Below are 21,261 nucleotides of genomic sequence, written 5' to 3'. Positions count from 1 at the left end.
TAATAAACTAAATGTAAAAACTTTGAATGATACTGAGAAAACCTTGAACAACAGGGAAAACTAACTCTGCATGAGTCCGTTCTAGACCCCTATGAACCGTTCGCTGTAAACATTTTTTTTTTTAAGAGTTTTAAGGGATGTCTAATGGCTGATTTCAGATTTCTTTCATTTTTTGGTGTACATTAAGAAGCATCTTTCCATCATAAACTGCCCAAGTTTCAATAAGACAGCCCAACAAACAACTGAGAAAAAAATATTTACCAACAGAGAAAAAAACATACCATAAACAACCAAAACAAAATGAATTCAAAAACACATGAAATACAACACAAGGAGTTCACAGTGAATGAACGCATATCTGACCAAGACCGACTACAAGGTGAGGGTCTTTGTTAGGTGTACACAAACAACAGGAAGTGGGGAAAATTGGCGTATACAAAAAAAATGGCGCAGAATGTGAAAATTGGTGCAGCTGTGTTTGTTCAGCACCCGATTGTGTGTTCGTGATCAGATGCAAAATTTTGGCATATTTTTTGGTCTTGAACTGATTTGTTCATGTTCAGAAGTGTTTGTGACCAGAGGTTCCACTGTAAACAAAAAAAAATAATATAATAATATGTAAAGCAATATGGATATAAACATTAGCAAGTAAATTCATTACAAATGAAAACTTTACACTAATTTGGTTTTCAGTTAATGCAATCCCTGCTGTCAAATACTGTCATTTTCACTTACCATACACTGGTTGCAATTAAAATCTGATTATGGCTTTTTTCTTTTAACTTCTAAATAAGAACAGTGATAGTACATACAATTTCCTAAAACAAAAAAATGAACAAATCATATCTTAATAAATATGTGTATTCCAATTATTGCATTAGCTCTTAAATCTTGTGAATAAATTGAGAACCGAAAACTTAACTATAAGTACAGTTGTAACACATTAAAACATACAACTTACAGAGGTGTGCTGTCCCATTTGTCTCGTATGTTGACATCAATGTCACGTTGTTCAACCAGTAGCCTGAAAGATCCATTTTATACACTACAGTATACCAAAATTATCTTTAGTTAGTCGAGCCCTATTAGTTAAGTTTATGCTTTTAACCAATATTATTCTGCAGGTCTAATAATTCACTTCTTTACAGACTTATATAAGCTATGCTTATCCTGCATTATGCAATTATTCATCTGTGTCACTTCTACGTATAGAAATCAATAACAGGAAACCATCGCAAATGAATCATCACACATCAAAAGACAGTTATCATAATTGCACCAAACTCTAGCTTTTAATAAAACAAAATGATTCTATTCAAATCCTTTCTGCTCATTCTGTATGATCCTTATGAATTTAGCACTTAAATTAATTGCTGTATATTATTATTATTATTATTATTATTATTATTATTATTATTATTATTATTATTCTGCTCATGCTACATCTTTAGTACCCTCAACTGTAATGTGCCCCTCTTCAACCTTTGTCAATGACTGAATTCCCCCAAAAAGACAGAAAATCTCTAGCAAGGAAACAAAGGAACTTGTGTTTTATGGTCCAATCAGAATGCTGAGCCAGCAAATAATGATAGCAAGTGTCTCAACAAAATGATGAGGGGGTAAATGTGCCATTGATGCCCAGGTCAGAGAAAGGCACAGACACGCCACCACGGTCAGTGCCAAAGACCCACTCACACGGTGGTGGCGGCAGATACAGATTTAGCAATATATAATAAGTGTGAGCAAGTAAGCGATCAAGTTTTATTTTGTCCTCAGACATAATATGAAAATTTTACAATAATTTTGTTAGTAAATTATTGAGAATTTAACCACTGGGAAACCCAATGGTCAGTGCTACCGTCACTAGTTAAGCAAGTGGTGGTGACAGTGGTAGTGGCAAGTGGAAGGGTAAGTGGTGGCAGGTAGGTTGAAGGGTAAATGGTGGAAGGGCAAGAGGGAATAATGGTGGAGGCAAGTGGATGGAAGAGAAAGGGATGATGGTAGTGGTAGGTTTTGGGAGAGGTTAATGGGAGTAGCAATGGTGGTTGAGATGTTAGGTTTGTGGTGATGGTGGTTTTAATGGTAGGTGGTAGTGATGGTGGTTGGAATGGTAGGTGGAAGTAGTGATAGTGATTGGAATGGCAGGTGGGAGCAGTGATAGTGGTTGGAATGGCAGGTGGTAGTGATGGTGGTTGGAATGGTAGGTGGAAGTAGTGATAGTGGTTGGAATGGCAGGTGGAAGTAGTGATAGTGGTTGGAATGGCAGGTGGTAGTGATGGTGGTTGGAATGGTAGGTGGAAGTAGTGATAGTGGTTGGAATGGCAGGTGGAAGTAGTGATAGTGGTTGGAATGGCAGGTGGTAGTGATGGTGGTTGGAATGGTAGGTGGAAGTAGTGAAAGTGGTTGGAATGGCAGGTGGTAGTGGTGGTGGTTGGAATGGTAGGTGGAAGTGGTGATAGTGGTTGGAATGGCAGGTGGGAGCAGTGATAGTGGTTGGAATGGCAGGCAGGAGTAGTGATAGTGGTTGGAATGGCAGGTGGGAGTAGTGATAGTGGTTGGAATGGCAGGTGGGAGCAGTGACAGTGGTTGGAATGGCAGGTGGTAGTGATGGTGGTTGGAATGGTAGGTGGTAGTGATGGTGGTTGGAATGGTAGGCAGAAGTAGTGATAGTGGTTGGAATGGCAGGTGGTAGTGATGGTGGTTGGAATGGTAGGTGGAAGTAGTGATAGTGGTTGGAATGGCAGGTGGTAGTGATGGTGGTTGGAATGGCAGGTGGTAGCGATGGTGGTTGGAATGGTAGGTGGAAGTAGTGATAGTGGGTGGAATGGGAGGTGGAAGTAGTGATAGTGGTTGGAATGGCAGGTGGGAGCAGTGACAGTGGTTGGAATGGCAGGTGGGAGCAGTGACAGTGGTTGGAATGGCAGGTGGTAGTGATGGTGGTTGGAATGGCAGGTGGTAGTGATGGTGGTTGGAATGGTAGGTGGTAGTGATGGTGGTTGGAATGGCAGGTGGTAGTGATGGTGGTTGGAATGGCAGGTGGAAGTAGTGACAGTGGTTGGAATGGCAGGTGGTAGTGATGGTGGTTGGAATGGCAGGTGGAAGTAGTGACAGTGGTTGGAATGGCAGGTGGTAGTGATGGTGGTTGGAATGGTAGGTGGAAGTAGTGAGTGGTTGGAATGGCAGGTGGGAGTAGTGATAGTGGTTGGAATGGCAGGTGGGAGTAGTGATAGTGGTTGGAATGGCAGGTGGGAGTAGTGATAGTGGTTGGAATGGCGGTTGGGATGTAAGGTTAGTGGTGATGGTGGTTGGAATGGCAGGTGAGAGTAATGATTGTGGTAGTGGTGGTAGTAAATGTTAGTGGTGGCAGGTGGTTGGAAGATGTGAGGTTATCTAGGCTGTGGCATACCTTCACCTCCCTTACCTGACCTCTTCAATGTCTCCCTTTTTGCACTGTCGGAATAATTCCAGGGCGTCCATGTTGAAGCTGTGATGGAGACAGTGTTCACTATCAGTTAATTCTTGTACAGTAACAAAATAATTGTTGTTGTTGTTGTTGGACTGAAGGGTAGTTACGGTCCTAAGGCCAACCTGGACGAAGGGTTGTAACGTCCCTAGGCTCGTCTGAGTTAAAGACCTACGACGTCCCTAGGCTCGTCTGAGTTAAAGGCCTACGACGTCCCTAGGCTCGTCTGAGTTAAAGGCCTACGACGTCCCTAGGCTCATCTGAGTTAAAGGCCTACGATGTCCCTAGGCTCGTCTGAGTTAAAGGCCTACGACGTCCCTAGGCTCGTCTGAGTTAAAGGCCTACGACGTCCCTAGGCTCGTCTGAGTTAAAGGCCTACGACGTCCCTAGGCTCGTCTGAGTTAAAGGCCTACGACGTCCCTAGGCTCGTCTGAGTTAAAGGCCTACGACGTCCCTAGGCTCGTCTGAGTTAAAGGCCTACGACGTCCCTAGGCTCGTCTGAGTTAAAGGCCTACGACGTCCCTAGGCTCGTCTGAGTTAAAGGCCTACGACGTCCCTAGGCTCTTCTGGTCATAATGATGGTGTACAATATTGACAAGTTAATGAATAAGACTCGTGCAATGAAATTTTAGTAAATACACTGCCGAAGCAAGTACAATAATGATGGATGTTCCTGTGATAATGAGATAATGTTTTGAAATTATATATCCATATTATATTGTATATATTAGCTATATAAGAAAATGTAGTATACGAAATGACTATATTTCCTATAATGTAACTATGCCCATTGGGGTTCAATACCCATGGTAACCTGTTTTTATGTTTTGCGCTACTGTTGGCGGGATGAACATAAAGCGAAGATGTATTTCGGATCACTCAGGATACACTTGTCCTGTTTCTTGACAAACCTTACCTAACCTAAGTGATCCGAGGAAGGTATCCCCGTGTTGCACAACCCCAGTCCACAGTGTCTCAGTGCACGCCACTGGAACTGTGCAGAGTGCGGCGGAAGTGGATAGTTAGTTAGTTAGTTTAATATGTTTATTATGCACCCCATACCCATCCTGTGGGCGGTAGTCAAAAGATTACAGAGGTACATAATTGGATAATGCGGTTAAATATTAGCTTGGAATATTTTAAGGGAATCAGATGAATCATTCACTAGTAATCTTAAGGAAACTGATATCCAAATTTCTTTAATATAAATGGTGAATTATGATATTACACAACCTAAATATAATCCAGACCTTTCAAAGAGAGCAAAAAGAACAGTATCCAAAAATACATGTGCACATTAAGCTTGAAGTCGTTCAAGAGTTTGAAGCCGATCAGAAAAGACATTCCCAGCAGTTAATTTGATTTAATCGATTCCAGTGTTTTTAACTATTTCAGTAAAATTTCAAATTTGCACATACATGTACTCGGACTAAACTAATGGGTTATCATACTTAAAATAAAACACATTATTAATAATATTTTGAAGCTAATCGGAATATTCTTTAGCTATTGAATAAAAAGTTAATATAACTGTTTATTCAATAAAATCGGTAAACTGTGACTTTTGTCATTCAATGACAACGTGAGCTTTGTGTTCAGGACACCATACCAGTGGTTAAAATTTGAACCCTATCAGATGAGTCATTCTCTAGTTATGTCACGGATTCGAACGATTCCATTTTTTTTATTATTCTACTACATCAACAAATTTTCCTGCACGAAAACAAATATTAATAGGTACTGTCCTGACCCTAAGATGCAGCAGCTATTAAATGTTGAAGCCATTCAGAAGAGGTAAATTGAAAATTATCTAACGTGGTTTAACAGGAAATTTTCACACTATTTTACATCTATACACTTGAATTTCACTCTCCGTCATCGATTTTTTTTTGTCTTATGGAACGTGTGAAGCTTCGCCACTAAGGATTTTGTAAGTTATCAGAGCCATTCCAAAATGCTGAGAATAGGTTCAATAACTTTGGACCCCCGAAACTCTCTCCAGGTAAACTCCAGGTAATACGGCATATGAATATACCAAGTGTTCCAAGAATTTAGTCCTCATTACCGTACATGTGTTGAAAATTTGAAGGTGAGTTGATAAGGCGTTCTTGAGTTATGAGCGAAATAAAATCGAAAAGTTGGAGGAAGGAAGAAAAAAATTAGGCAACTTCTTAAAAGTCTCGACTCGGGAATACCTAAACGCTAGCCATTCAGGCGACACAATTAAAGTAACATATGTGCAACACTTGAGTCTCATCCCGAAACTTTTCTCTTATATAATAGTAAAATTCTTCACTCGATCATGGAGTTGGACACCTCTCACGGATAAAAATAGGAGTGACCATCTGAAACCTATTTCTTCAAGGCTGATAAGCTGAGAACATCAACTTCATCTCTCATCTGTTTCTGCTGTCAGAAGTTTCAGTCGCCTCTGTATGCAACTGAAGAAGCCTACTGTGTAGACAAAACGTGTTGCACAGGCTCGTCCAAGAGGAAGGGTTTTTGACAATAGTATAACAAATAAATGTTATCGGAAAGGGAAGGGAAGAGGAGGTGTTGAGAAACCGGTTCCACCCCTAGGTCAGTTGATGTTGTGGCTGTGGGTGGGTGGTGGTGGCTGGACCAGTGGTGACAGTAGTGCTATAAAGTGAAGGTGCTGCCGTACGTTCTAAGGGTTGCTTACTGTGTCTGAGACTAGCAAACGTATACAGTTTTAGTTTAATATCTTTATTATGCACCCCATACCCATCTTGTGGGCGGTAGTCAAAAGATTACGAAGGTACATAAAGGGTCCAGGGACTGGACCCCAAGACGTATGCGTATACATACACCCTTCTCCAGCACCCGTCAACTTCCATCACTGTTTGTGTGCCTTGCACAGTAACTGTGTTCGCCTCTTCCGTTTATGTACCTTCCACAGTGGCTGTGTCCGCCCGACCTGTTTACGTATCTTCTAGAGGTCGTGTTCGCCGTCATATTTGTGTATCTTCCACAGTGGTCGTGTTCGCAGGTCATGTCTGTGTAAGTTTCCACTGTGGTCGTCTTCGGCCGTCATGTTTGTGTACAGTGGTCGTGTTTGCCCTTTCTGTTCGCGTAAATTCTAAAATGGCAATTGCTCTCCCCTTTCCTGATGCATGACTGTAGTTACAAAATATACATCTCGTTGCTGCAGCACTGAGATAAGGTGGGTAGAGTTCACTGAGAAATTTTGCAAGAATTTTCCTAGCCAATAAAGGCGATAAAAATGAAACGGTAAATAATCATAAACAACGAAAACACACGAATGTTTATAGAGAGCAGAGTGCTATATCAATATAATGTGTACCGTAGAAAATTAATCAGAGGCCTGCTACACCGATCAGAGTCGTCAGTATTAATGTAGATGTTGTAATATGAGCGAGAAGAGTTGGGTTTGAGTAAGACCTGCCTAGCATCGGTTATTATACTTTATTATAATAATTGAATACTATACTGACTGTACTTCGTTATCTACATGTAGGTGCTTTTTTTATACCGTTATTAAAATGTTAGTGGCGCAGCCACAGGAAGGGGGACTACAAGTATTTGCATCTGAGGGCTAAAAGCCCTCAGATACAACTACTTTTTTCTTATATTTTCAATTAATGGTTAATTTTCACTGTATTCCAGTGACCAGGAAAGCACGATGGTTTAAGATATTGTCCATACCCACTGAAAAAATATGATTTCAAAGCCCCCAGATTAAAATCCTGGCTGCACCACTGTACCTCACACCTGCTACCATCTCCATGCTATTATAGAAGGAAGTTGTCTGAATGCAATGCTTCTCTTTGTGTACTACAGCCAGAAGATTTAGTGTCTCTTCTCTAAGACGTAAAATTGCGTCTTTTGTCAATATTATTTCTTCTGTAGCGTGATAAACACAAAGGACCTTACTGAAATACTGACACAATGACCTTAAATTTTAATAGAGTTGACCTACAGTTCCTGGGCCCGTTGAAGGTTAAATTTAAGTTCCAGTAAACATTTTGACATTGATTCTTTTTATCCGGCTCGAAATTTAGCTTTGTTTGAAGTAACTTACTTTTAACTCCTGTAAAGGGTGTTGAGCTACAGTTCCTGGCCCCACAGCTCCTCTATGTAGCTGTTTTGAAGACAATAAGCTATAGTTTCTGGATGTGACTACTTATTAGGATGTTGAGCTCTACCTCTATGGCCTCCGGACCGTGCTGCAGTTGAGTTCCAGCTCCAGGGTCTACTTACCTCTTTCATCATTTGCAACCCTCACGCTCACACTAGTTAGCAACTTTACAACTAATAGAGAGCAGTAGAAGTTTCGCTTCTTTGGACTGCTTGCAGAGGCAAAGGCAATGTTCGCGGCTTTCACTGAGACCCACATAAAGGATCACTTGGACAACGAAATATGGATCCCAGGTTACAACCTATACAGATGTGACAGAGTGAACAGGCAAAAGGGGGGGGTTGGCCTGTACATTGCAGAGTCACTTGTTTGCACAGAACTGCTTAATGCCTCAAATAATGTAGTGGAAGTTTTAGCAGTAAAGGTCGAGAACCAAAACCTAGTCATTGTGGTAGTCTACAAGCCTCCGGATGCAACATCCCAGCAATTCCAGGAACAGCTGTTAAAAATTGACCACTGTCTGGAAAATCTTCCAGCTCCTGCACCCAACATCTTGCTCCTGGGGGATTTCAACTTAAGGCACCTAAAATGGAGGAATATAGCAAATAATATTGTTGCAGTAATAACACCAGGAGGCAGCTCTGATGAAAACTCACACTCACACGAGCTTTTAAATCTCTGCACAAAATTCAATTTAAACCAGCAAATAATAGAGCCTACTAGACTGGAGAATACACTAGACCTCATCTTCACTAACAATGATGATCTGATAAGAAATGTCACCATATCAAAAACAATATACTCAGATCACAACATAATTGAGGTTCAGACATGTATGCGTGGAGCCCCAGACCGACATAATGAGACTAGTCACGAGGGAGCATTCACCAAATTCAACTTCGATAACAAAAACATAAAGTGGGACCAAGTAAACCAATTCCTAACCGATATAAGCTGGGAAGATATACTAAGCAACACAGACCCCAACTTATGCCTAGAACAGATTAACTCGGTGGCACTCGATGTTTGCACAAGGCTTATTCCTCTAAGAAAAAGGAGGAGTAGATGTAAAATAGAGACAGGCGCTCCCTTTACAGGCGACGGAAAAGAATAACAGAGCGGCTAAAAGTGGTCAATATATCTGAAATGCGTAGGGAGACACTGGTCAGAGAAATAGCAAGCATCGAACTTAAGCTAAAAGAATCCTTTAGGAGTCAGGAATCGCGGTAAGAACTAAAAGCCATAAATGAAATCGAAAGAAACCCAAAGTATTTCTTCTCCTATGCCAAATCAAAATCGAGAACAACGTCCAGTATTGGGCCCCTACTTAAACAAGATGGGTCCTACACAGATGACAGCAAGGAAATGAGTGAGCTACTCAAGTCCCAATATGACTCAGTTTTTAGCAAGCCGCTAACCAGACTGAGAGTCGAAGATCAAAATGAATTTTTTATGAGAGAGCCACAAAATTTGATTAACACAAGCCTATCCGATGTTATCCTGACGCCAAATGACTTCGAACAGGCGATAAATGACATGCCCATGCACTCTGCCCCAGGGCCAGACTCATGGAACTCTGTGTTCATCAAGAACTGCAAGAAGCCCCTATCACGAGCCTTTTCCATCCTATGGAGAGGGAGCATGGACACGGGGGTCGTCCTACAGTTACTAAAAACAACAGACATAGCCCCACTCCACAAAGGGGGCAGTAAAGCAACAGCAAAGAACTACAGACCAATAGCACTAACATCCCATATCATAAAAATCTTTGAAAGGGTCCTAAGAAGCAAGATCACCACCCATCTAGAAACCCATCAGTTACACAACCCAGGGCAACATGGGTTTAGAACAGGTCGCTCCTGTCTGTCTCAACTATTGGATCACTACGACAAGGTCCTAAATGCACTAGAAGACAAAAAGAATGCAGATGTAATATATACAGAGTTTGCAAAGGCCTTCGACAAGTGTGACCATGGCGTAATAGCGCACAAAATGCGCGCTAAAGGAATAACAGGAAAAGTCGGTCGATGGATCTATAATTTCCTCACTAACAGAACACAGAGAGTAGTCGTCAACAGAGTAAAGTCCGGGGCAGCTACGGTGAAAAGCTCTGTTCCACAAGGCACAGTACTCGCTCCCATCTTGTTCCTCATCCTCATATCCGACATAGACAAGGATGTCAGCCACAGCACCGTGTCTTCCTTTGCAGATGACACCCGAATCTGCATGACAGTGTCTTCCATTGCAGACACTGCAAGGCTCCAGGCGGACATCAACCAAATCTTTCAGTGGGCTGCAGAAAACAATATGAAGTTCAACGATGAGAAATTTCAATTACTCAGATATGGTAAACATGAGGAAATTAAATCTTCATCAGAGTACAAAACAAATTCTGGCCACAAAATAGAGCGAAACACCAACGTCAAAGACCTGGGAGTGATCATGTCTCACCTTCAAGGACCATAACATTGTATCAATCGCATCTGCTAGAAAAATGACAGGATGGATAATGAGAACCTTCAAAACTAGGGAGGCCAAGCCCATGATGACACTCTTCAGGTCACTTGTTCTATCTAGGCTGGAATATTGCTGCACACTAACAGCACCTTTCAAGGCAGGTGAAATTGCCGACCTAGAAAATGTACAGAGAACTTTCACGGCGCGCATAACGGAGATAAAACACCTCAATTACTGGGAGCGCTTGAGGTTCCTAAACCTGTATTCCCTGGAATGCAGGAGGGAGAGATACATGATTATATACACCTGGAAAATCCTAGAGGGACTAGTACCGAACTTGCACACGAAAATCACTCACTACGAAAGCAAAAGACTTGGCAGACGATGCACCATCCCCCCAATGAAAAGCAGGGGTGTCACTAGCACGTTAAAAGACCATACAGTAAGTGTCAGGGGCCCGAGACTGTTCAACTGCCTCCCAGCACACATAAGGGGGATTACCAACAGACCCCTGGCAGTCTTCAAGCTGGCACTGGACAAGCACCTAAAGTCAGTTCCTGATCAGCCGGGCTGTGGCTCGTACGTTGGTTTGCGTGCAGCCAGCAGCAACAGCCTGGTTGATCAGGCTCTGATCCACCAGGAGGCCTGGTCACAGACCGGGCCGCGGGGGCGTTGACCCCCGGAACTCTCTCCAGGTAAACTCCAGGTAAACAGGGTAAGTTAGTGCCCACTGGAGGGAGTTACCACCCTACCTGGAATATGCAGCACCAGTTTGGAACCCACACCTGGTCAAGCACGTCAAGAAATTAGAGAAAGTGCAAAGGTTTGCAACAAGGTTAGTTCCAGAGCTAAGGGGAATGTCCTACGAAGAAAGGTTATGGGAAATCAGCCTGACGACACTGGAGGACAGGAGGGTCAGGGGAGACGTGACAACGACATACAAAATACTGCGAGGAATTGACAAAGTGGACAGAAACAGGATGTTCCAGAGATAAGACACAGAAACAAGGGGTCACAATTGGAAGTTGAAGACTCAGATGAGTCAAAGAGACGTTTGGAAGTATTTCTTTAGTCATAGAGTTGTCAGGAAGTGGAATAGTCTAGCAAGTGATGTAGTGGAGGCAGGAACCATACATAGTTTTAAGACGAGGTATGATAAAGCTCATGGAGAAGGGCGAAAGAGGACCTAGTAGCGATCAGTGAAGATCCGGGGCCAGGAGCTATGTCTCGACCATTGCAACCACAAATAGGTGAGTACAAGACCAGTCTGGCACCAGGAGGGATACACGTTCAAAACTCAACTTCACCTGGTTTCTTCGACCACCTTGTTGCCAGACGTATATTTGGGAGGGATAAATCTACGTTTTTGTAGGTTTATGTAACAAATAAATTTATAATAAAAAAATGCATTTAATGAAAACTGGAAGTATTAGGAAATCAACGTTGAGCACAACGTCAAAAAAAACTGTCTTTAAAAGAGTGAGGATAATTTGGCGATACCTGGCAATCCTCACCAGTTGCTTAAAATCAACAAGAAGTGCAACATTACAGAAGCAGTGGAGATGAGGAAGGCTGATAATTATATACAACATACTCCCACAGTCATACAGGTCACTCCTACAACTCCCTCCCACACTCCAACAACTCTCACGCCCCTCCAACTCCAACAACTCTCACGCCCCTCCAGCTCACTCCAACAACTCTCACACCCCTCCAACTCACTCCAACAACTCTCACGCCCTGTGGAAAATTACATTTATCTGGATGTAACTCATAATGTACATACCAGTAAATGATAACAAAGATAATTATTATTTATCAAAGTTACATAGACAAGTAGGAATTTGGGACACCTAGGTCGCAGAAATGTCCCCCTTCGATACCTACAACTGTCATATCCACAAGTTGCTCTAGACCTATTAATTACAAATGAAATATGCATCACCAGGAATTCTGGTAAATATATAAGTTTGTGGACTGTATATTAAAATTAATAAATGATTATATATATACACATTTACATAACAGAAGGAGAATATATCTTAATATCACTCACCAATTTGACTGGAGATTAATGTGTATCATACTCAAAAACCTCATTCTAACCAAATTTATGAAGATAATGCTGGCCAGAATTATAATACAAATTTAGATAGCTTATCTGAGGCTCCTGGAGTTGTCTTGTCCAGTCGTCTGATATCTCAAGTTATGCAGGAATGCACATCCAACAATCTCGGCTCCTATTTGAGAGGTGTCAGCCCAATTTAACCTCTAGAGCGATGAAAATTCTTCCAATTATTCACTAACGTTTCTTGTCCAATTCAAACAACAATGGCAAGTCTCCTCTGCGCAGGCACAGGGCTTCTCATTTTTTATAACATAATTTTTATTAAATACAATTTGGCCATCAATTTACATATACTGTATTTCAGGAAAATATATAGCATTTTCCACACTGCGGCCGGGCAGAGTTCGTTGCTAAATGACTCAAATTGCTCCTTCCTTTAGGAGACGATTCCAGCCGGTTCTGGCTTGAGTGGCTGTTCTCCTAGTAGGTCTTACCACGATTTTGTCATCTGGCATCACTCGGTCAGCGTTATCTGCAATATCACTCGTGTCACTTTCCCTCAGATTTTCATTTACGTTTGATTGAATACCATTTAATTCGAAGGGAGTCAATTTATTAATTGTGCGTAAACTTTCCTGGCCACAACACAACACTTTGACATTCCGGACAACACCTTGTGCATCTGGGTACAATGTCAGTACTTTGCCCAGAGGCCACAATCTTCGATGTTGTTCAGTATCAATTAACACAATGTCACCTGGCTGAATGTTCTGTCGATTTACTGCCTCTGTTGTGCCATAAAAGTGTTCACGTAGTGTAAGAAGATATTCCTTATGCCACACATTAGACCAGTGATCAATTACTTTATTTAACATTTTAAATTTATCACACAACACTGTCGCATCATTGTAATCTTCATCACTTTCTTCAGGATTATTTCTATAGACAGGGGCAGCTTCCAATTTCCTTCCACATATTAGGTGAGAAGGTGTTAATACATCTGCATCAGGTGTATCACTCATGTATGAGAGAGGCCTATTATTTATCCGATTTTCCGCCTCCACTAACACTGCACGGAATTCTTTCAAATTAATTTTCTTCCAGTGTAGTACTTTACGGAGACACCGTTTCACTGTGCCTATAAGTCTTTCATACAGCCCCCCCTGCCAAGGGGCTCTAAGAGTAATAAATTTCCAGGTACACCCTCGTTGGGTTAACAGAGACTGAACATCATTACTATTATTTAACTCTATCAAATGTTGAGCACCTGCTACAAAATTTGTGGCATTATCCGAAATCATCAATCTCGGACAGGATTTCCTAGCTGCAAATTTTCGAAACAGCTGTATAAACTGTTCTGCAGACAAGTCCTGTGCCACTTCCAAATGAACTGCCCTAGTAGCCATACAGGTGAACAAACAAACATACACTTTCAGTGGAACACCATCTGAAGTACCTGTTAAAATTATTGGACCACTATAGTCTACACCTGTTACATCAAATTACCTGGAGTTTACCTGGAGAGAGTTTCGGGGGTCAACGCCCCCGCGGCCCGGTCTGTGACCAGGCCTCCTGGTGGATCAGCGCCTGATCAACCAGGCTGTTGCTGCTGGCTGCACGCAAACCAACGTACGAGCCACAGCCCAGCTGATCAGGAACTGACTTTAGGTGCTTGTCCAGTGCCAGCTTGAAGACTGCCAGGGGTCTGTTGGTAATCCCCCTTATGTGTGCTGGGAGGCAGTTGAACAGTCTCGGGCCCCTGACACTTATTGTATGGTCTCTTAACGTGCTAGTGACACCCCTGCTTTTCATTGGGGGGATGGTGCATCGTCTGTCAAGTCTTTTGCTTTCGTAGTGAGTGATTTTCGTGTGCAAGTTCGGTACTAGTCCCTCTAGGATTTTCCAGGTGTATATAATCATGTATCTCTCCCTCCTGCGTTCCAGGGAATGGTTTCACTAATTGTACATGCTCCTTTGGCAATGGTGGAGGACCTGGGTACATATAGGATCTGGCATCCACACGGCGACATGTTAGTTTAATATGTTTATTATGCACCCCATACCCATCCTGTGGGCGGTAGTCAAAAGATTACAGAGGTACATAATTGGTCCAGGGACTGGACTCCAAAGTTTTGATAGCTGAGCAAGTTACAAAGGTAATGAACTAGATCTGGTCATAATCATGACCAAGTTACAAAGGTAATGAGCTCCAGGTAGAGCTGGTCACACTCATGAATAATTGCAAAGGTAATGAATCATAAACACATTAATCATGAGAATTTACAAAGGTAATGAGCTCCAGGTAGAGCTGGTCAAAATCATGACAAGTTTCGAAGGTAATGAATGATAAACACGTTATCACATGATTACAATCATAGACAAATTACAGAGTAATGAGCAGTTAACAAACATAGCAGGGAATTCATCCATTGCCCCAACAACAGATGTTGCTAGGTGCCTGTCTCTCCTCGGTAGACAGCCATTGCAAACAGCAGCAAGTTGCCCCGGGATCTGCTGCTTGCATGAGCACCATCGACCCTCCCCAAGAGGTCCAAGAAGCCAGTGACTCCGTTAACAGCCCGATGGAGAGCTCCCCTAGGGACATGTCAGCGTCCTGGTGGACGCCAAGTTGATTGAAGATCCCAGGCCCTCGTGTGCACGGATGTTGAAGCTTGAGGAACTGAGTACACACTGCCTGTGGCACACCTGACAGCTGCCTCGCGGTCGAACTCTACGATGCTGTCCCTGTAGTGGAAGTTCCTGTGAGCCCGGCACTCCCTGCAGTGCCATCGCTGACATCGTGGGTTAGGGGAGAAGTACCCTCTACAGATGGGGTGGCGCTGGGAGTTGGGTGGGTGAGGCGGGGGAGACGCGCAGGGGTGAGGCGTTATGAGAGGGTCACTGTTTACTACACACGCCCTCCCCCTCCCCCCCAGCGGAGAGGGGGGGAGGCGCTGACTGGTCCTGACTCGACAACACCAAATCCTCTGAAACTGCACAACACTTCAACTATTTACGCTGAAACGATGCACTGGGATGTCCGTACTCTGCTCTGGTATCTTCTCAAAGCATTCACACTGAGTTCTGTTAAGTAGGGACCTGGTCAGCCTCTTTGACCAGGAGCTATCCTTGAAAATCCCGCAGCTAGCCCGCTGCACAACCTGCCGTGTCGGCCATGTTGAGCCCTGTCGGCGACATATTACACAAGATTTAATCACCCTTTTTACACTTTGCCATCCTTGTGGAATCCAGAAAGTTTCCCTAATACAATTTAAGGTATCTTGTACCCCACCATGCATTACATTTTTATGGGCATTTAAAACAATTAAATTTGTTAGATGATGAGTTTTGGACAGTAAAATAGGGTGTTTAGCATAATCACCCAATTCAGCATTTTGTAACCTACCTCTGCACCTAATTACATTGTTCTCTAAATACAGCCCCAATTTCTCTATTATGGAACCTTTCACAATTTTTCTTTCCATTATCAATTTAATCTCATTCCCATAGATTTCTTCCTGTACCCTCTTTATCCAATATTCAAGAGGATGTAAAAACTTATATGAGATATTCATCTTGTTTAGAAATTTAAACACCAACTTAGTTACACTGATTAGTTTGGGTAAAGAAGAATACCTATTTATATCAATGGCTAAGGAAGGACAAACTATTGGAGCGGTGGTCACAGTAATTTCAACAGGAGCAATATACGCCTTTTGTACAGGCCAATTAGCTTTATTTACCAACCAGCTCGGTCCTTTAAACCATGATACAGCATTTACAAATTTAGCATAAGGTAAACCTCGAGACAAGAGCTCAGCTGGATTCTCCTCACCAGGTATATGATTAAATGTTAACATATGCTGACCCAAACTATTATACTTCTCTTGCATCTGATTAATTTCAGCGACTCTGTTTTGTACGTACACAATTTTCCTGTTTCCATTACGAATCCATTGTAAGGATACCTCATTATCAGACCAAATTACAGTGTCACTAATATTTATCTCCTGCAACGTATTTCTTACATAATTAGCTAATTTGACACCTACATAAATGGCTGTTAATTCCAACTGAGGCAAGGTACGTGATTTAATTGGAGACACTTTAGCCTTAGACATAACAAGAGAAAAAATTCTCCTTAATTTCTGAAGAAGGCACCTTCTTCCATCTCTCTTCCTCCTCCTCTGCAGCAAGATTCTGAGCTGCGATCTGTTCCTGTTCCTGCTGAAGCTCTTGCAGCTCCTCAGCTGGCCAGTTTGGCCACACGTACGCCACTTTCATATTGTTCAATGATGTTTTTCTTAAATTCAATCGTATTTCTCACTTTCTTTACCAAAGGCTTGGCACTAGGAGCTTTCTTTGGAGCCATGGTAGCTTATTTAGTAGTTGCAAGCACTAAAATGAATGAAATATTTTGAAATATTTCGTATGAATAAGTGAGGGGACCGTCTCTCACTGGTAAACAATGGCACACTGACTGGGAAGGGAGGCCGAGGCGGCTCAGAGCGTGAGTATGCGTCCCAGACGAAGGACGATTAGCGAGTAAACTGACCATTTGCGAGCCAATGTTTGGACGAGTATAATGCGACTATTTCCGAAAAGGACGACTATCTATTACATTGAAGATGAGCAACTGCTCCATATGCCAATTTTGAAGCATCACAAAAAATGTGGAGTACATTTTTCCCATTTGGACTGGCCGCCTGGCGTGGGAAGATAAGATAAGATAAGATAAGATTTCGTTCGGATTTTTAACCCCGGAGGGTTAGCCACCCAGGATAACCCAAGAAAGTCAGTGCGTCATCGAGGACTGTCTAACTTATTTCCATTGGGGTCCTTAATCTTGTCCCCCAGGATGCGACCCACACCAGCCGACTAACACCCAGGTACCTATTTGCTGCTAGGTGAACAGGACAATAGGTGTAAGGAAACGTGTCGGAATTTCCACCCGCCGGGAATCGAACCCGGGCCCTCCGTGTGTGAAGCGGGAGCTTTAGCCACCAGACCACCGGCCAACACTGGAATTTTTTCATAATCACCAATTAATTCATCCCACCTGTTAATGAATTCCTCAGGTAGAATTTCATCCCAAGCACATTTAAGCTACCATGCTTCTTGTATTAATAATTTCCCTCTTATAGTAAGGGGTGACACTAAACCTAGTGGATCAAAACATTTGGAAACTTCAGCAAGCAAGACTCTCTTAGTTAATTTATTGGGCATACTGTAATTATTAGGTTTTAACATTAACAAATCTCTCTCAGTATCCCAAGTTAAACCCAATACATTACTACATTTTGGCACTTCATCTCCAGGGTAATCTTTACTTATTTTGTCCTTTAATTTGGACGAATTACTATTCCATTCCCTCAGAGGCATATTTCACTTTGCATTATTTTATTAGCCTCTCTATAAGTCATTAACAGTTCCTCTTCAGTTGACGTCACACCCAGGAAATTGTCCACATAAAATTGTTTGCTCATTACTTTACTCAATGGACTTCCCATACGTTTAATGTGTGCATTTATCGTCGCTTGAAGTACTAACGGACTGGATGTAGCACCAAATAATGTGCTCCTAAAGCGAAAGGTTTTAAGAGGGCTAAGTGGGTCAATAGGATTCTCAGACCATAAGAAGCGGGTACAATCCCGGTCAGCCTCTTGTAAACCCACTCTTAGAAAAGCTTTACTTATGTCAACCGTAAAGGCATAATTCTTCACCCTGAAATTTAATAAGATATCTCCTAATTTTTCCGTCAACGACGGACATGTCATCAGTCATTTAAACTAGGTACATTAAAGGAGTGGTCTTAGAATCCTTCTTCACTCCGTGAGTTTACCTGGAGAGAGTTCCGAGGGTCAACGCCCCCGCGGCCCGGTCTGTGACCAGGCCTCCTGGTGGATCAGAGCCTGATCAACCAGGCTGTTACTGTTGGCTGCACGCAAACCAACGTACGAGCCTCAGCCCGGCTGGTCAGGTACCGACTTTAGGTGCTTGTCCAGTGCCAGCTTGAAGACTGCCAGGGGTCTATTGGTAATCCCCCTTATGTATGCTGGGAGGCAGTTGAACAGTCTTGAGCCCCTGACACTTATTGTATGGTCTCTTAACGTGCTAGTGACACCCCTGCTTTTCATTGGGGGGATGTTGCATTGTCTGCCAAGTCTTTTGCTTTCATAGTGAGTGATTTTCGTGTGCAAGTTCGGTACTAGTCCCTCTAGGATTTTCCAGGTGTATATAATCATGTATCTCTCCCGCCTGCGTTCTAGTGAATACAGGTTCAGGAACCTCAAGCGCTCCCAGTAATTGAGGTGTTTTATCTCCGTTATACGTGCTGTGAAGGTTCTCTGTACATTTTCTAAGTCAGCAATTTCACCTGCCTTGAAAGGTGCTGTTAGTGTGCAGCAATATTCCAGCCTAGAGAGATGTGATGTGGCAAATAGTGACCATAAATTTTGGCTTGCTCAGGAGGTACCTCTTCTATAAGTTTATTAATTAATTGCTCAGCAATTATATCATTATAGGCAGTTAACAATTCTGGTGTCTTACTCAGTTCGCAGAGCTGAGCCTTTAACTGTCCATATGCCATTCTGTAATTAGTGGGCAATTCTGGATGGTTCAGTCTCCACGGAAGTCGTACCCAGTATTGTCCAGATTCAAATTTTGCATATCTCGGGTATTGTTCCTGAGTAAAAGAATCGTCTGGACTTTCTTCATTTACATTTATTCCAATGCTGTCTAATTCCCACAATTTATGCACTGGCTAAACACCATCCTCTATGGAAGAATTATACTGGGGCACGATTTCATGAGTAAGACACACAGTTATGGTATTTGTAGTTTCCTCTAGTCATGAATTATTATTACGAGGAATCCTACCATACATTACATGGCCTCCTGCAGTCTTCAAAAGGGTGACACCACATTTCTTTGCCATACCCTTTACAAAGGAGGCATAATAGTCACTACCTATCAAAACATTTATTGGGCCTACAGAATCATCACTTACACCAGAAGGTGCTAAATTTACATTATGTGAAAGTCTTTCTGTAGCTTTACTAAGCCCTACTGTAGATATTTTCTCTGGGAGTCTCTCTACAATTACAGCATTAACACGTTTTTTCTCATTGCCCAACCTGACAGTTACATAAACAGTGCCATACAATTGAGCCCTTTTATCTGAGAGAAAACCAGATAATTTTAAAGTTGTGGGATCTCCCATCTGTACTTTCATACCATCAAGACATTTACGTTTTATGAAAGTACGCTGTGATCCCAGGTCCAATAATACAGTTACATTTTTTGATTTATGCCTTTTATCATCAATTTTAACCTGTAACACAGGTAAGGCTACTTCAGCAAAACCATCATTATTAACATTAGCAGCAATTTTTACATTAGCTACTGTTGTGTCAGGATTGTCAACATTATCATTATTATCAACATTATCATATAGACCTTTACACATGACTATACGGTGTCTTCCTTTGTGACATTGATAACATAAGTTTAATTTGGCATGACAATCCTTTACATTGTGATTACCTAAACACCTGATACATCTGTCAAGTTCCTCCAATCTTTCAACTTTATCATTCCATGAATTGCATGCATTGCAATTCTTAGAAAAATGAGTACCCTTGCAGAAGAGACAATCTCTCTTTTCTTTGACTAGTTTCGTATTAACTGGGCTACTCTTAGGAGGGTACTTATTCTTCTTACCTTGTTGAGAATCATTATTTCTGATTCCTGCTACTTGATATGCACCTATGCAACTATTTTTAGGAAATGAATTTTGATTATTACTATTGGGATAATTTTTCCCTTTGTGAAACTTGACAGATACCTCAGAGTTATTATGTGTTGCATCTTTAAAATGAGTTGGTTGGCTGGTCTGCAACTGCACAATTAATTCTTGTAGACCTAGTCTTATTTCCTCCAGACCAAAATAACCTTTGTGATATTTGTTTGAGAACCATTCAAGTGTTTTACAGCTTAATTTATTCTGTACCATGGCACTCAATAACCAGTCTGATTCCTTCAGATTATATTTATTACTTAAAGTTTTGAGAGTGCTCTCCGGTTTAATCTAAACTGTTGTAAACCTTTGTAAGTGTGATCTGGAGATTTTAAATTAACAATGATATTCACTAGATCCAACCTACTTTGTTCTATATTACCATAAGTGACCTTCAACAAGTCAACTGCTTCCTTGTAAGAGTCATCTACATTGGGAAAGGCTTGTATGAGTATGTAAGCATCTCCTCTTACCTGCCCTTTGAGGTAAAATAATTTAGTTACACAGGCTAGGTCACTCCTGTCATGCACAGCTGCTTTAAAAATTGACCAAAATTCCTCCCAATTTTCTCCAGGATTAAATACAGGTAAACATAATTCTGGGAGTTTTGGCAAAGACATCTTATTTGTTGGAGCAGACTGATTAACTGCCTGGTTTACACATTTTAATTTATTCAATGCCTGACTTTTACAAGAAAGAATATTTTCTTCTAATTCATAATACTGATTAATCATAAGATCTACTTCAGTCTCATCTACACAGTTTACTAACAAATCTCCTTCATATTTGTTGTAATATAGTTTGTATGAATCATATCTATTACCTAAAGCATCTAAATACAATTTTAAATCATCAGTATTCACAGTTTTTTTATTCATTAATTCCAAACATTTATTATATGCCTTGGTTACATGACCTTTTTTAGCCTGCAATGATGATTTTTTTTGCTCTAACTTCCAGGTGTTTGTCTTCTACATTAATTTCCTCATTTTCACCCATGATGCAATGTATTAAATTCGACTTAATTAATAACACTGATTATGTACTTAATTATGCACTTTATAAAGGTAAATAGTACAACTTACCTTTGAATAAATCATAGCTACACTTGAGCTTTGCAATTACATGTAAGAAAATTATAATATAAATTTTAAATGTACATTAATGCAAACCTTTAGCCAGACTTGGCTTATCAAAATTAATATTATAGAAATTAATATAAATCCTTGCCAGAATTTGGCATAGCAAAATTAATATTATACACATTAATATAATCTTTAGCCACACTTGGCTTATCCAAATTAATATTGTAATAATTATAATCCACTATACATTAAGTAAATTTGTGAACTTAA

The 21,261-nt window shown here is 41.3% G+C and overlaps 2 protein-coding genes across 3 annotated transcripts in view; one reads left to right on the top strand and one right to left on the bottom strand.

Moving 5' to 3' along the window:
• Window positions 1-3,684, bottom strand: part of LOC128690845 (ankyrin repeat and BTB/POZ domain-containing protein 1) — a 91,910-nt gene extending 88,226 nt beyond the window's left edge. Inside the window, exons 1-2 of the mRNA XM_053779593.2 lie at window positions 3,422-3,684; window positions 962-1,024 (exon numbers count right to left, since the gene is read on the bottom strand). Coding sequence (XP_053635568.1) covers window positions 962-1,024; window positions 3,422-3,477 — 119 coding nt within the window. The 5' untranslated portion in view covers window positions 3,478-3,684. The remainder of the gene's footprint in view (window positions 1-961; window positions 1,025-3,421) is intronic.
• LOC128690846 (ras-related protein Rab-7L1) overlaps window positions 1-21,261 on the top strand; it is a 115,074-nt gene that overhangs the window by 58,894 nt on the left and 34,919 nt on the right. The gene's annotated exons all lie outside the window — the stretch shown is intronic.

This window comes from Cherax quadricarinatus, chromosome 24, assembly GCF_038502225.1.
Source record: "Cherax quadricarinatus isolate ZL_2023a chromosome 24, ASM3850222v1, whole genome shotgun sequence".
In the NCBI taxonomy this organism is placed as follows: Eukaryota; Metazoa; Arthropoda; class Malacostraca; order Decapoda; family Parastacidae; genus Cherax; species Cherax quadricarinatus.
The sequence above is the reverse complement of the archived record's forward strand: the minus strand, read 5'-3'. Positions and strand labels throughout refer to the sequence as shown.